The following is a 13,977-nucleotide window of genomic DNA, read 5'->3' as shown; positions in this document are numbered from 1 at the left end:
TTCTTGAATATATATATGCCACTAAATAGCGCATGTTAGATATTATTGTAATGTTCCGGACCTTTGCACGAGGAGATTTTCTCAATCTGGACCTTTTGGAATTTTAATTGAATACGCCTGCTTTACTAAAACAGAAGATCAGAATATTGTGACCAATGGACATGACCACATTACCAGAAAATGAGTTCCAAATTGTTTTTGGCACATCTGGCTTGCTGCGGAACACGATGCATCATATTTACAAGTTATTTGCATGCTGCAACATGGTATCCCTGTACTGCTCACTGTCATTCTCAGGAAACAGATAATGTTCTTCATCATTCTCACCCACATAGAGTAGATATTTGTTTTTTATTCCCATGTTTGACAATGTGTTAAAGCACGTCTGTAATCATTCCAATGAAGTGCAGGAGGTTTAATGAATCAAGTTGGGGAGGGACCTACTTTCAGGTATAGACAAGTGAGGTGTGCTAAGATAAAGTTTACTCTTTTGCATGTTTGAATAGAGATAACTTGACCATAAACAACATGTACATTAGTGTGAACCTTTAAAGAAGCATACTTGATAGGTGTTTTAGAATAAATAAATGTTTTTTCTCGATGTTGCTGGCAGTCAGATTACTTTTAATATCTTTATTCTGCTCAAATAAAGGACTTGTAATGGGATGTTCTGTAAAATGAAGGTCTTGGTTAATGTTATTTATGATGATATCCACTGAGACTCACAGACAATGGACAAAGGGACATTCTATTGGCAAAATATGTCCCCATATAATGACGTATTTATATTGTTCCCAACTTTATTTATTTTTTTAAACAACCAAACAGAAAAAATCAGGAAATCAACATACACATATGATCAAATTTAACAACAAAAATATTCTTAGAATGTTGTCCCAGCATAAATACATATATCCTTGACAAAGACAAAAAGAAAATAAAAAGATAAAGAAAATAACCTTTCATAGGGAAAAATTGACAATAATTTATCATACCACATTGCCAATGTAAATGAATGTACATAACCACATATGTAAGATTGAAAGGTGTGCAGCATAAAGATAAATGATACGTAGCAATTTGGCCTTTTCACCAGATAAGGAGCTTACACCAAGAATACACTGTTTTGGATGCATTACCATTTTAACACCAATACATTTCTCAATCTCTACTACAAGGGCCACTAATAGGCGCCTGTCCTTTCTGGACCCGGACGTATAACTGATGGATAATTGAGAATTATACATTTTGGCAAAGCACTTCTATTTTAACCTGCACAGCTTTTCTAGTCTTTATGGCACTCGGTCAGCAGTCCAGGAAATACACCAACCAATTGTTAAATGTGAAAACAGAATAATAATTGTTAAAATATAATGGATGTGGACTTTCTTTATTTGATTTGACAGTTGTTGACTACACAGAGACGTTGTTACTACTACAGGGCTTCTTGAATATATATATGCCACTAAATAGCACATGTTAGATATTATTGTAATGTTCCGGACCTTTGCACGAGGAGATTTTCTCAATCTGGACCTTTTGGAATTTGAATTGAATACGCCTGCTCTACTAAAACAGAAGATCAGAATATTGTGACCAATGGACATGACCACATTACCAGAAAATGAGTTCCAAATTGTTTTTGGCACATCTGGCTTGCTGCAGAACACGATGCATCATATTTACAAGTTATTTGCATGCAGCAACATGTTATCCCTGTACTGCTCACTGTCGTTCTCAGGAAACAGATAATGTTCTTCATCATTCTCACCCACATAGAGTACATATTTGTTTTTTATTCCCACGTTTGACAATGTGTTAAAGCACGTCTGTAATCATTCCAATGAAGTGCAGGAGGTTTAATGAATCAAGTTGGGGAGGGACCTACTTTCAGGTATAGACAAGTGAGGTGTGCTAAGATAAAGTTTACTCTTTTGCATGTTTGAATAGAGATAACTTGACCATAAACAACATGTACATTAGTGTGAACCTTTAAAGAAGCATACTTGATAGGTGTTTTAGAATAAATAAATGTTTTTTCTCGATGTTGCTCGCAGTCAGATTACTTTTAATATCTTTATTCTGCTCAAATAAAGGACTTGTAATGGGATGTTCTGTAAAATGAAGGTCTTGGTTAATGTTATTCATGATGATATCCACTGAGATTCACAGACAATGGACAAAGGGACATTCTATTGGCAAAATATGTCCCCATATAATGACGTATTTATATTGTTCCCAACTTTATTTATTTTTTTAAACAACCAAACAGAAAAAATCAGGAAATCAACATACACATATGATCAAATTAAACAACACAAATATTCTTAGAATGTTGTCCCAGCATAAACACATATATCCTTGACAAAAACAAAAACAAAATAAAAAGATAAAGAAAATAACCTTTCATAGGGAAGAATTGACAATAATTTATCATACCACATTGCCAATGTAAATGGATGTACATCTAACCACATATGTAAGATTGAAAGGTGTGCAGCATAAAGATAAATGATACGTAGCAATTTGGCCTTTTCACCAGATAAGGAGCTTACACCAAGAATACACTGTTTTGGATGCATTACCATTTTAACACCAATACATTTCTCAATCTCTACTACAGGGGCCACTAATAGGCGCCTGTCCTTTCTGGACCCGGACGTATAACTGATGGATAATTGAGAATTATACATTTTGGCGGAGCACTTCTATTTTAACCTGCACAGCTTTTCTAGTCTTTATGGCGCTCGGTCAGCAGTCCAGGAAATACACCAACCAATTTTTAAATGTGAAAACAGAATAATAATTGTTAAAATATAATGGATGTGGACTTTCTTTCTTTGATTTGACAGTTGTTGACTACACAGAGACGTTGTTACTACTACAGGGCTTCTTGAATATATATATGCCACTAAATAGCGCAAGTTAGATATTATTGTAATGTTCCGGACCTTTGCACGAGGAGATTTTCTCAATCTGGACCTTTTGGAATTTGAATTGAATACGCCTGCTCTACTAAATCAGAAGATCAGAATATTGTGACCAATGGACATGACCACATTACCAGAAAATGAGTTCCAAATTGCTTTTGGCACATCTGGCTTGCTGCAGAACACGATGCATCATATTTACAAGTTATTTGCATGCAGCAACATGTTATCCCTGTACTGCTCACCGTCGTTCTCAGGAAACAGATAATGTTCTTCATCATTCTCACCCACATAGAGTACATATTTGTTTTTTATTCCCACGTTTGACAATGTGTTAAAGCACGTCTGTAATCATTCCAATGAAGTGCAGGAGGTTTAATGAATCAAGTTGGGGAGGGACCTACTTTCAGGTATAGACAAGTGAGGTGTGCTAAGATAAAGTTTACTCTTTTGCATGTTTGAATAGATAACTTGACCATAAACAACATGTACATTAGTGTGAACCTTTAAAGAAGCATACTTGATAGGTGTTTTAGAATAAATAAATGGTTTTTTCGATGTTGCTCGTAGTCAGATTATTTTTAATATCTTTATTCTGCTCAAATGAAGGACTTGTAATGGGATGTTCTGTAAAAAGAAACAACAAAACAGAAAAAATTCAGGAAATCAACATACACATATGATCAAATTATACAAGAAAGATATTCTTGGAATGTTGTCCCAGCATAAACACATATATCCTTGACAAAGACAAAAAGAATATAAATAGATGAATAAAATAACCTTTCATAGGGAAGAATTGATAATAATTTATCATACCACGTTGCCAACGTAGGATGTACATCTAACCAAACATGTAAGATTGAAAGGTGTGCAGCATAAAACATGATACGTAGCAATTTGGCCTTTTGACCAGATAAGGAGCTAACACCAAGAATACACTGTTTTGGATCCATTACTATGTTAACACCAATTTCTTTTCATTTTTTATGTTTACCTTTATTTAACCAGATAAGTCACTTAACAACCAGTTGTCATTCACAATGACGACCTTGCCAAAAAGGCGGCAACAGAAGGCAAGTCGTTACAAACGAATAAAACATCTCAAATAACCTCATACAAAAATTACAACATCATTATAAGTACAATATATAAAAACAAATATTGTTCCTGGAGAAGCAGTGGGTAGTTATGGCCAGTTGACTAGAGAGTACAGGCTACAGTTATGAATGTTGAAAGGAGCACCGATCACGAAGCGGATGGTGGTTTGGTTGATGACATTTAGTTTATTGATGAGACTTTTGGAGGCGGACCTGTAGATTACGTCACCATAGTCTAAGATGGGAAGGACTGTCAGAGTGGATAAATGAGGCTTTGTTACGGTACAGGTAATTAATCATTGATCTGACTTTGGAAAGCAGTGAGTTTATGTGCATGTTAAAGGTGAGCGAACTGTCTAGCCAGATACACAGGTACTTAAAGGAATCCACAAACTAGAGTTCTGATCCATCCAGGGAGCAGTTTGTGGTAAGTGTTTGTTGAAAACCATACATTTTGTTTTGGTCATGATGAATTTCACTCTGTTGCATGTTTGGATAGAGATAAATTGACAAAATAAATAAATGTTTTTTAATAACTAATAACTTTTAATATTAGTATTCTGCTCAAATAATAGTAATGGGATGTTCTGTAAAATGAAGGTCTTGCTTCATGTTTTTTACGATGATATTCACTGAAATTCACAGACAAAGGGACATTCTATAGGCAAAATATGCACAATATGTCACAATATAATGACTAAAGCTGTGCTTGCTGCACAATACGAATGTTCTCAGCAAATAGACCTAATATATTTAAACTTGTTATATGTGATAATGCAGAAGCAACCCCTGTGCTACTGTTGACCATTCATGCAACATCACATAAGTTATTTGCATGCAGCAACATGTTATCCCTGTACTGCACACCGCCATCCTTCTTCATCACTCTCACCCACGTACATATTTGTTTTTAATTCCTAATCATGACATAATGCAGAATGAACCCCTGTGCTACTGTCGACAAGCCGTGCAACATCGCACAAGCTGATTGCAATGCTCTTTCTTTTCCCACAGGACAGTCTGACAATCCACCGACACAACTTATCGCTGACTCAACACTATTCTTCTGCTATCCTGCCATCCACCCTCTTCATCCAACCTTCAGCTCATCGATCCTTCCCACCATGTCCACCCGACCCACTCAGTCCTACAAGTCCCTGATGAGAGGTTTTAAGGAGCTGGACTTCCATGGCCCCCCTGTCCCCAGTGAACTGGTGCTGACTGGAGACCATGCTTTTCCTTTAGCAATGAACAGCAAAGGCCAGGTCCTGATGGCAGCCTCTCTGTATGGCTGTGGGAGAATTGTGGTCCTGGGTCATGAGGGCTACCTGACCACCTTTCCTGCTCTGGTAGAGAACGCTCTGACCTGGCTGAGAGGAGATGGAGTCAATAACCTGTCTGTGGGCGTCCACAAACACGTCAAGGGAGTCGCTGATAACCTCAGCAAATCCAGCTTCCAAGTCACAGTTGTTGGGGCCTTCAGTGAGAACCGGAAGGTTGGTGTGTACGTGACGGACGCCTACAGCGTTGGTGCAGACGTGAAGGACCTGGTGGCTTTTCTGAAAGGTGGAGGAGGAGTGCTGATAGGAGGGCAGGCGTGGAACTGGTCTCATACGCACCCTAAGGAGAACACAACTCTAGATTTTCCAGGGAATAAAGTGTCCGCTGTGGCTGGGATCTACTTTACTAATAATTATGGGAAGGTAGAGATCCTGCCTGTCCACCCACAGATCCCATCCTCCTGGATGGCTTTACGGTAAGTGTATACTCCTCTTCTATTTCAAATGTGGGACTTTTCTGTTAATCTAAAAGCTGCACCATGTGTGGCCCTCATCATGAATACCATATTATACAGCTTGATCACTGAGGCAATTTACTTCATTTAATTGTCATTTAATACATTGCATTGTTTTGTCTAATGAGCGGGTTGTAATATTCCAACCCATAATCCATGGCAGGAGCATAACACAACACATTTATTTATTATACATAATTTTTGCAGGTTTATTTACTTATTAACATTTTATTAGATAATCTTTTTTGAAAGTCTGTTTGACGCAGCAAATAAATCTAGATCATTGGTTTCTGTGATGAGGCTAATTCATTGAGCATTTCTTTTCTCATATGTTGCTTCTTTACTGCATGAGGATGATGGACGTCTTCTTCTCTGTGTCTCACTCTCTCCCTTCTCTCTTCCCTAATACAGTGTTGGTAAAGATTTTGCAGATGACCTAGAGTTCTTACTCCAGGGGGTTTCAGAGTTTGACCTCCGCGATGATCAAACATTTTCTGAGGCTCTGGTCCACGGCCCGCTAGCATTCCCCATTGGTACCACTGAGGATGGACAGACATTCCTGGCAGGAACCTACTATGGGAAGGGACGAGTCATTGTGATCACACATGAAGGTCCTCTGAAAACAAAGGTGCTGTTTAAATTTCTTTATTTGAACAGAAATCGTTCTTTGTAAGTTAAATTGAGCATGTAATAAAAAGTCTTTCTAACTCTATTCATTACAGGAACTGGCTTCATTTTGGAACAATGCCATCCGTTGGCTGGACCAAGGCCGGAAGGGGGCGGTTGGTGTTAAGCCAAAGCAACAACTTCTCAGCGAGTCAGGGTTAAAGTATGTGGAGACTGAGTTCAGGAAAGACCTGAGTGTATTCGTTTGTACAGCGTACAGCGATGATCATGTGGAGGAACTCCAAGACTTTGTGGCAGAAGGAGGCGGCCTGCTGATTGGTGGACTTGCCTGGGTCTGGGCACAGAAAAACCCTGGGGACCCGATGACAGGTTTCTCAGGTATGATAATGCACCACTAAAGTTGTATTCTGTGGTTCCCATTTCCACACCTGATGATATGGGATTGCTGAGCATATCTATGTGATATTGTACTGGACTGACACTAATCAGACACATGTAAATACAGTCCCACATAATGATTTCCACAGTGCTAAATACTATTACTTTCAGTATGTACAGCAGAAATGACAGTGGTGGGGTTCAAAATGGAGGATGGTTGATCTGCAGCAGAAGCACAAGAACTGTAATTTGTCACATCAACTGCAGCCAGTGAGAAAGTCAGTCAGGCGTAGGAGAACAACGATGACACCGTGAGGGCAAGTTGGGAACGACAGAACAAGCAAGAGAGCACACACACACATAAACACACATACTGTATATGAGACCATAGAAACAACACTAAGACCAAAAAGTGGTCCAGACACTGAGACCTGACCCTAGACCAAGTCGGACTGGTCTCAAATAATTAGGCTGGGAAGGGTCTTGTTTTACTGCCATGGATCTTGCATCTGTGTGTCAATATGTCCAATATCTGAGTTGATCAGAACGGATTTACTTTTAGGAATTTGATTCACAGATATTGAATTTGTTAGAATTGTATCTCCTGTCCATCTTCTGGCTACAGAATATTTTTGTTCAACTCAATGTTATATTGCAACTGTTGTGTTCCTTAATAGCACATCATGCCGTCGGCAGTGTAGCTGTTCTCTCCCCAGGGTCTGTTTTTTTGGATCAGGTCTGTATTTAAAAAAAAAATACGTAGGTAGTTTTCCATAGGGGCTATTTGGGACTGGAAACATTTTGGACCCATAAAGATCTCTGCTTCTGGACACCTCAACTCTAACCCTAAGCCAAAGTGATTATTGTGGTTCCTTATCAACAGGCTACTGCTTTACACTGTACATCTAACACACCTTCATTAAGCTAAATAAAAAAAGAGTATAGACATGAGAGCATATAGACACCACCTAGGCTACTGTGGAGCTTTTTAAATGTTGGTGGGCCAGTAGATCAGGTGATATTTGTTTTAACTATGTTTCAGGAAACAAGATCCTAAACAAAATGGGCTTGAGCGTGTTGCCGGCATACTTCAATGGAAGATCCTACAAGGCCCCTGTGCCTACCCAGGCCAAGAAAGACACCGACCACTTCCTCTCTCTTCTGCGTCTTTTTGCTGGTCATGTTACCCAGGGTGAAAAACTTGGCAAGCATGAGGAGGAGCACCTTAAGAAACTGGTCGTGGATTGCACTAACTATTTGAACATGAAGGCTCATGACAGCAGCTCCTACACACAGGTTCTGTCCGTCCTGACTGACATATTGAAGTCCAAAGGCATGCCACAGGTGGGTCATGAATGACTTTAGAGTCTATGATTGAATATATGAAGTGTCATGAATTTAGTCCCTTTTCATGGTAAATCTGATATTTAGAGAGAGTCAAACTATTTATAATATATTTGTAATTATAAAACATTAGTGACAGTATATCGGCCACAACTACCACCTAAACGGTAGTAGACTGCATATTAAACGTTTTTCCATGGTCATTTGACTAGTCCAAAAAAAATGGTGATTGTTCTTAGTCGTTATGGTGACAAACACAGTAGTGAGGCTGTAAAGTGTTATTGCAGCTTGCCAGGACGGATGGCTAGTAAGCGGGAAATTAGCCAGAGTAGCATGGTGGAATTAGGAAGCTAGCTAACTTTCCAGCTGTCTGCTAGCTAGCAAGCTAGTTTGCTAATTCCTCGATACTTAAATGCTACACTGGTTACAGAAAATGAGCAAATGACAAAGTTGTCAGTCAACTGCTTGTTTTAGTCGTTACTGCAAAATCTCACCTCAGTGAGTCTGCGACTTGCTGTGAGTATGTTGAGTTTGGACGGAAGTTAGCCGGCTACATACGCTACCTATCGCACCTTCATCAACTCTATAGATTCCCATTATTCACACTGACACTGACATTATTTGGTGATGGTCTGAATTCACAGCCTCCACCTCCCAGTACAGTACTATCTGGCATTAGCATCCACACTCCTGTCTCTCTTATATTCAGCCTCAAACAAACACAGCCTCTCCCGCCTAATCTCAAAGCACTCAGATATGAATTTAGAGAGCCGTTGAGAGGCAATGAAAATGCTCCCAATCTCGGATCTTTCACCTTTTAACTTACTGTCCTTTTCACATTCAAATTTAAACGTTTTTTGTAATTTTCACTACGAATGCCCTTTGTTGTCATCACTAAGCTTGGCCTATTCATTCATATTGTTGGCCTCACTGGAAACCTGTTGGCTATCAACCAATCATGTTGTGTCGCAGGAATCCGTTTTAAGATTATTCATGTTCAATTTATTTCAAGGTGAGTGAGAAGAACCCTGTGAAGACACCCAAAGACCATCTACTTCTCAGTTTGGGGAGAGCGGTATATAATGTGTCCCCAGATCCTGATGCCCTTCTGCCCTTCCTCATCGAGCCTTTGATGCCAACAGTGGGAAACCAAAGGATCATGATTAATGCTGACACAGCAGGTCAGAAGTCACTGTTGTGAACAAATGTGTTAAACATTAACATGCCGACCTGTAATTTGTCTCTGTACAATTTAATATGATGCAGTAGTGTGTGTTTGTGCTATTACATTGCATTGACATGAAGAAGTGTCTCTTGTGACTTACATGGACCTTTTGCTACTCTTTATGTGTGCCAGGAGAGAAGACGTGGATCAGTACAGGCCTGTACCTCTTTCCTGGTATGAAGACCGAGATGATCATACCAGCAAACCTTGTCAACAAGAACTGGACGGTACGGTACACACAATTTAATACTGAGCTTGTTGTGTTTTTGTCAATGTTGTGTTCATTTATACCTCTAAGTAAGGTCTGTTCTGTCAATAAAGCCCCAAATCACAAATGTATCTTGTGCATTTCACCTCTATTAATATCCTTTTATGCCTCAATTTATTCATGCTATTCTGGCTTGTTTTACATCCATTGACTTACATGCATCTCCTGCAAAATCAAACTTTTCTTACTGTTCTTCCAAGAAGTAACACATATTCCATGTCTCCCTCAGATCCAGATTGGTTGTCAAACAGACTACCTGGATAAAAAAGAATTGAAGAGAGCACCGCGTGTTTATGAGCATTTTCCTGTTACCTCAGAGAAGATGCAGGTGTGGAACCTGTGGGGGGGACTCATCTACCTGGTGGCTCCACCCAACACAAAGGTGGAGGGGGAAGAGGTCATAGTGCGGAAGGCTGTACCTGCTCCTTATTACAAATCAGGTGAGTGTGTGTCACTGTCTGTTCATGCTCCACAAAGGACTGTGAGGAGAATCTAATGCACATCATCCAGCAGGATGAACATTTGCTGCCTGGAAAGAAAATTTCTGGTCTAGTTTACTTTTTTTTTTTTTCTTCAATTACCTGTTAGGGGTCCAGAGGGCTGTGGAGCACTTGTTGACTGACTCAACTCGGTTTAGACTTTTCTTTTTCAGGTAGCTTTAAACAAATCAAGTTTTATTATTTGATTAAGTTATGTAAGTTTGATTTCATTATGTATGTTAAAAAAGGGGACAATGTACATGAATCAACATTCAAACGAATGTTAATGTTAAACCTGAGTATGTATTGGTTTCGTGTTCAGGGACACGAATGGACAATTTTTTTTGGAATTACTTTTTTCCGGGCGACATGATACAACAAAACAAAAGTTAGGCTTAGGCAACAAATCCATCACGGACGCGATGCCAAGCGCCCGTCTCGTGGTTTAAAAAGTCCTGTGTTTGTTTGTTGGACCCATCAACCTTCTCTTCTGAATGTGGTCTTACTCTACTACACGTTATTTCCAATAACTTAATAAACAAAGCCCCACTACTGCACCTTCTTTTATGAGTATGTTGTATTCATGAAACACATTTAGTAAAAGAAGCAATGTTGTCTTTGAAGCAGTTTTTGGCATGAGGACATCATGCTGTATTCACAGTTGGCCTACAATGAGGCTTTTGACAAAAATCACTATAATTCAAAGCTTTGTTTTCATTGCGCTCCAATCTCGACCCTTTGTTTGTTTCAGGCGTGACGACAGCAGCTGATTGGTCGTTTCTGCGCAAATCTCCTTCACCGTGGGCAGAGCTGGAGTTTGACAACATCATCCTCACCATGCCCTCAGACGTTGTTCGAGACCTGGAGTGTGTTGATGAGGTGGAAGCACTTTGGAATAACATCATGAGGGGCGTCGCAGATCTGGCTGTCATACCGCGCAGATTTACCCGCAAAGAACGCATTGTAGCAGATGTGCAGATCTCTGCTGGTAAGTGTGTTTTGCTGTTGCATACTTACAATTCAATCAAAGGATGCCTTCGCAGCATGTGCTGTTAAAAAAAGTATGGTGTTTGCATTATTTAAATTCTTAAAACCGCTTAGAAATGAATACAATTTAAAGAAAAATCTTCTTCTGTCTTGGTCCCAGATCTACGGTGGTCGAGTAGTGTTGTAAGAAAGCAAGGGCCACAACGCAACACAAGTTAGCAACAACAGATGTTGACTACTGACTATTATTGCCGGCAGACTGTTATTCGGTTTGTTCGAGATGAGCCAGGCCTGCGTAAAATCATTGATTATTGCACAATAGACACTGGTTAGATTTGTGTCGATCTTGATCCAGACTCTGATGTCATGCACACGTGGGCAACAATAACCTCACGAGATCATGGCGGCCACAGTTTTTAGAGCCAGGTGCCGCAGCTATTTTTGATTGTTCTATATTGTATTAGGTACCATTTGTGTTATATTGTGTTGTGTGATTTGGACAAGCCCCACATAAATGCATTGATAATGTACTGTAGATACAACAATTTTAATGCTATTGTACAGTAGAATATAGTTCATACCATATATTGAACATACTGAATATTGAAATTTTTTGTAGAAAGCAATATGCTAGGCTGTTGTTAATGATGAGCTAATGTAACTTGTGCTCACTTGAGCTCATCAGTTCACAAATGGCATCTCCTCTCCAGTGTTGCCAGATCAGATTGACAGTGTTCAGTCCAATCACGACCTAAAACCTGCCGGATTCAGACAAAAGCAGCCCATGTTTCATCGACCTGCCCAACGCTATTTTCCCAGCCCAAAAGTAATCAAAAGTAGCCAAATAGGGTGGAAACCAGCTCTGCGTACGACTCCGGAGACTCCGGAGACCATGTCCCGAAGACATCTCTGTTAATGCACATTGCTATTGAAATGTGAAACACACGTTTGTGTTACTAACGTGTCTCCGTCCAGGTTGGATGCACTCAGGGTATCCTATCATGATGAACTCATCTATAGCAGCTGAGCTGGTCAGACCAGGTGACGCCAGGACCAAAGGCCTGTGGGGACAAATTCATGAACTGGGACACAACCAACAGAGAGGCTGCTGGGAGTTCCCCCCACACACCACAGAGTGCACATGCAACCTGTGGTCATTGTATGTGAATGAAGAGGTGCTGGGGATCAACAGGGCAAAGGTGGAGTAAATTAAATGTATTGGTTTGATAAAACAGCTGAGACCGATAGCTAGAAAAGCCTGGTCTCAATATGTGTTGTGACATCACAAAACAAAATCAATCTCAAGAAAAATATATGGCTTTTCACTTGGATTACATTTGTTTTGTTCAACGCAGGCTCATCCAAATATGACTTTAGAAAATCGAAAAAGTCGAACAGAGGAGTATGTGAAGGGTGGCAGGAAGCTCAGCGACTGGCATGTGTGGGTGGCCCTGGAGACATACATGCAGGTGAGAGACTATTACTGTGTTTTACATTCTGTAGAGAAGCTATGCTTGGGTCACACAGGAGTCACCAGAGACAAACCCAGAAAATGCAAGTAAGGCCTTAAGTCTATAGTCACGCCACTGCCCCTATCAGGCTGGAGATGGAATAGAAAATGTCATTGTTTGGTGAGTAATGGGGAGAAAATGTTGCTATTTTGGGATCAGGGTAAAAAAAAATGCAAGTTTGGTCTGATAACTTCACCAATTCTAAGCGGTTTACCCTCTGTACTGAGATATTGTTTAACTTGTTTGCACGTTCACATCAGTATGCTTAAAGTACAGCTGATAGCACAATCATGTCATATGGGAGTTACCTTACAGTCTCCAACACGTTTCATGTCAACATTTAGATTTTAATTATAACTGGTAAACTGATTTAACCAACTTGATGGTTCATAAAGTGAAAGTTCCTTTTGTGTTCCTTTCTCATCTTCAGAAGAATTCTTCTTCCTTAAATCTCGGCTGGATAAAGTGCTGCACCTTGAAAAGCCATAATTATAATTTAGTTATTTTTCATAGAGATAAGTGCGGCTGAAATAGCCTCTTAGGACTTCACTGCAGTTCATTTGTTAACTCGCTCATAAACTTTCATTCTGTCACCTACCCACTGTCTTTTCCCTCAACATCTGTCTCCTTCCATGCAGCTCCAGGAACAGTTTGGCTGGGATGCCTTTAAGAAGGTGTTTGCTGCCTACCACAAGATCACCGACTATCCCAGTGACAACGACGGAAAGATGAACCTGTATGCTGTGACTTTCTCCCAGGCTGTGGGGAGGAACCTGTCTGCATTCCTTAAGGCCTGGGGCTGGCCCATAAAAACAGCCACTGAGGAGGAACTCTCCAAGCTGCCTCCATGGAAGGACCACCCCATGGTCATGGTCTGCAGAGAGGTTTATAATTAGGAATACATTTCTATAACTGGGCTTTCGTCATTTGACACATTCTAAATATATTGATGTTGCTTAAAGCAGCTATAAATGTTTTTCAGAAATCATAATAACATCGGGAGAAGCAAAAGTAAAAAGGCATATTCTAAAAGTAAAACTTCTTTCGGGGTCATATTACTTTTAATAGTTTTACAGATATTTGTTTCTTTTGTGAATCAGTACGTTTTTTCATTGATCATTTGCTCTCAAGGTGTTTAAAGTTACTCTATATATACTTAAACATCAATTCCTGTAATTGCTTCTTGGGTTCTTTGGTGGGGCTTTTTTCATACATTAACCCTGTTTTGACAAGACAAAAAATTAATTTCTGTCATTCATTCAATCAAACAATATATTCATGTAAATGACAGTTAGTGATTCAGGCTGTGTTCCTAAGACAGACACTTGCTATG

General features: G+C 39.6%; 1 protein-coding gene across 1 annotated transcript; it reads left to right on the top strand.

The window, feature by feature from the left end:
- The first annotated feature begins 4,392 nt into the window (after positions 1-4,392).
- Positions 4,393-13,947, top strand: LOC137869411 (TRPM8 channel-associated factor homolog). Its single transcript, XM_068706842.1, has 12 exons — positions 4,393-4,457; positions 5,045-5,786; positions 6,237-6,453; positions 6,548-6,830; positions 7,873-8,174; positions 9,187-9,355; positions 9,532-9,626; positions 9,897-10,107; positions 10,898-11,134; positions 12,109-12,332; positions 12,489-12,602; positions 13,283-13,947. Exons 2-12 carry the CDS (start codon positions 5,155-5,157, stop codon positions 13,538-13,540), a joined length of 2,742 nt encoding a protein of 913 aa, XP_068562943.1. The 5' UTR covers positions 4,393-4,457; positions 5,045-5,154; the 3' UTR covers positions 13,541-13,947.
- Positions 13,948-13,977: the final 30 nt, after the last annotated feature.

This window comes from Cebidichthys violaceus, unplaced genomic scaffold (assembly GCF_023349555.1).
Source record: "Cebidichthys violaceus isolate CVI_PGR_0920_01 unplaced genomic scaffold, fCebVio1.0.p SCAF_1, whole genome shotgun sequence".
Lineage (NCBI taxonomy): Eukaryota > Metazoa > Chordata > Actinopteri > Perciformes > Stichaeidae > Cebidichthys > Cebidichthys violaceus.
The sequence above is the reverse complement of the archived record's forward strand: the minus strand, read 5'-3'. Positions and strand labels throughout refer to the sequence as shown.

What these genes read in the sequence shown, in the direction of transcription:
- LOC137869411 (XM_068706842.1), top strand. Translation starts at nt 5,155, where the DNA reads ATGTCCACCCGACCCACTCAGTCCTACAAGTCCCTGATGAGAGGTTTT. An exon ending in TTGTCAACAAGAACTGGACG is followed by an intron (nt 9,627 to 9,896) that starts GTACGGTACACA and finishes TGTCTCCCTCAG; the next exon opens with ATCCAGATTGGTTGTCAAAC. An exon ending in TGGGGATCAACAGGGCAAAG is followed by an intron (nt 12,333 to 12,488) that starts GTGGAGTAAATT and finishes TGTTCAACGCAG; the next exon opens with GCTCATCCAAATATGACTTT.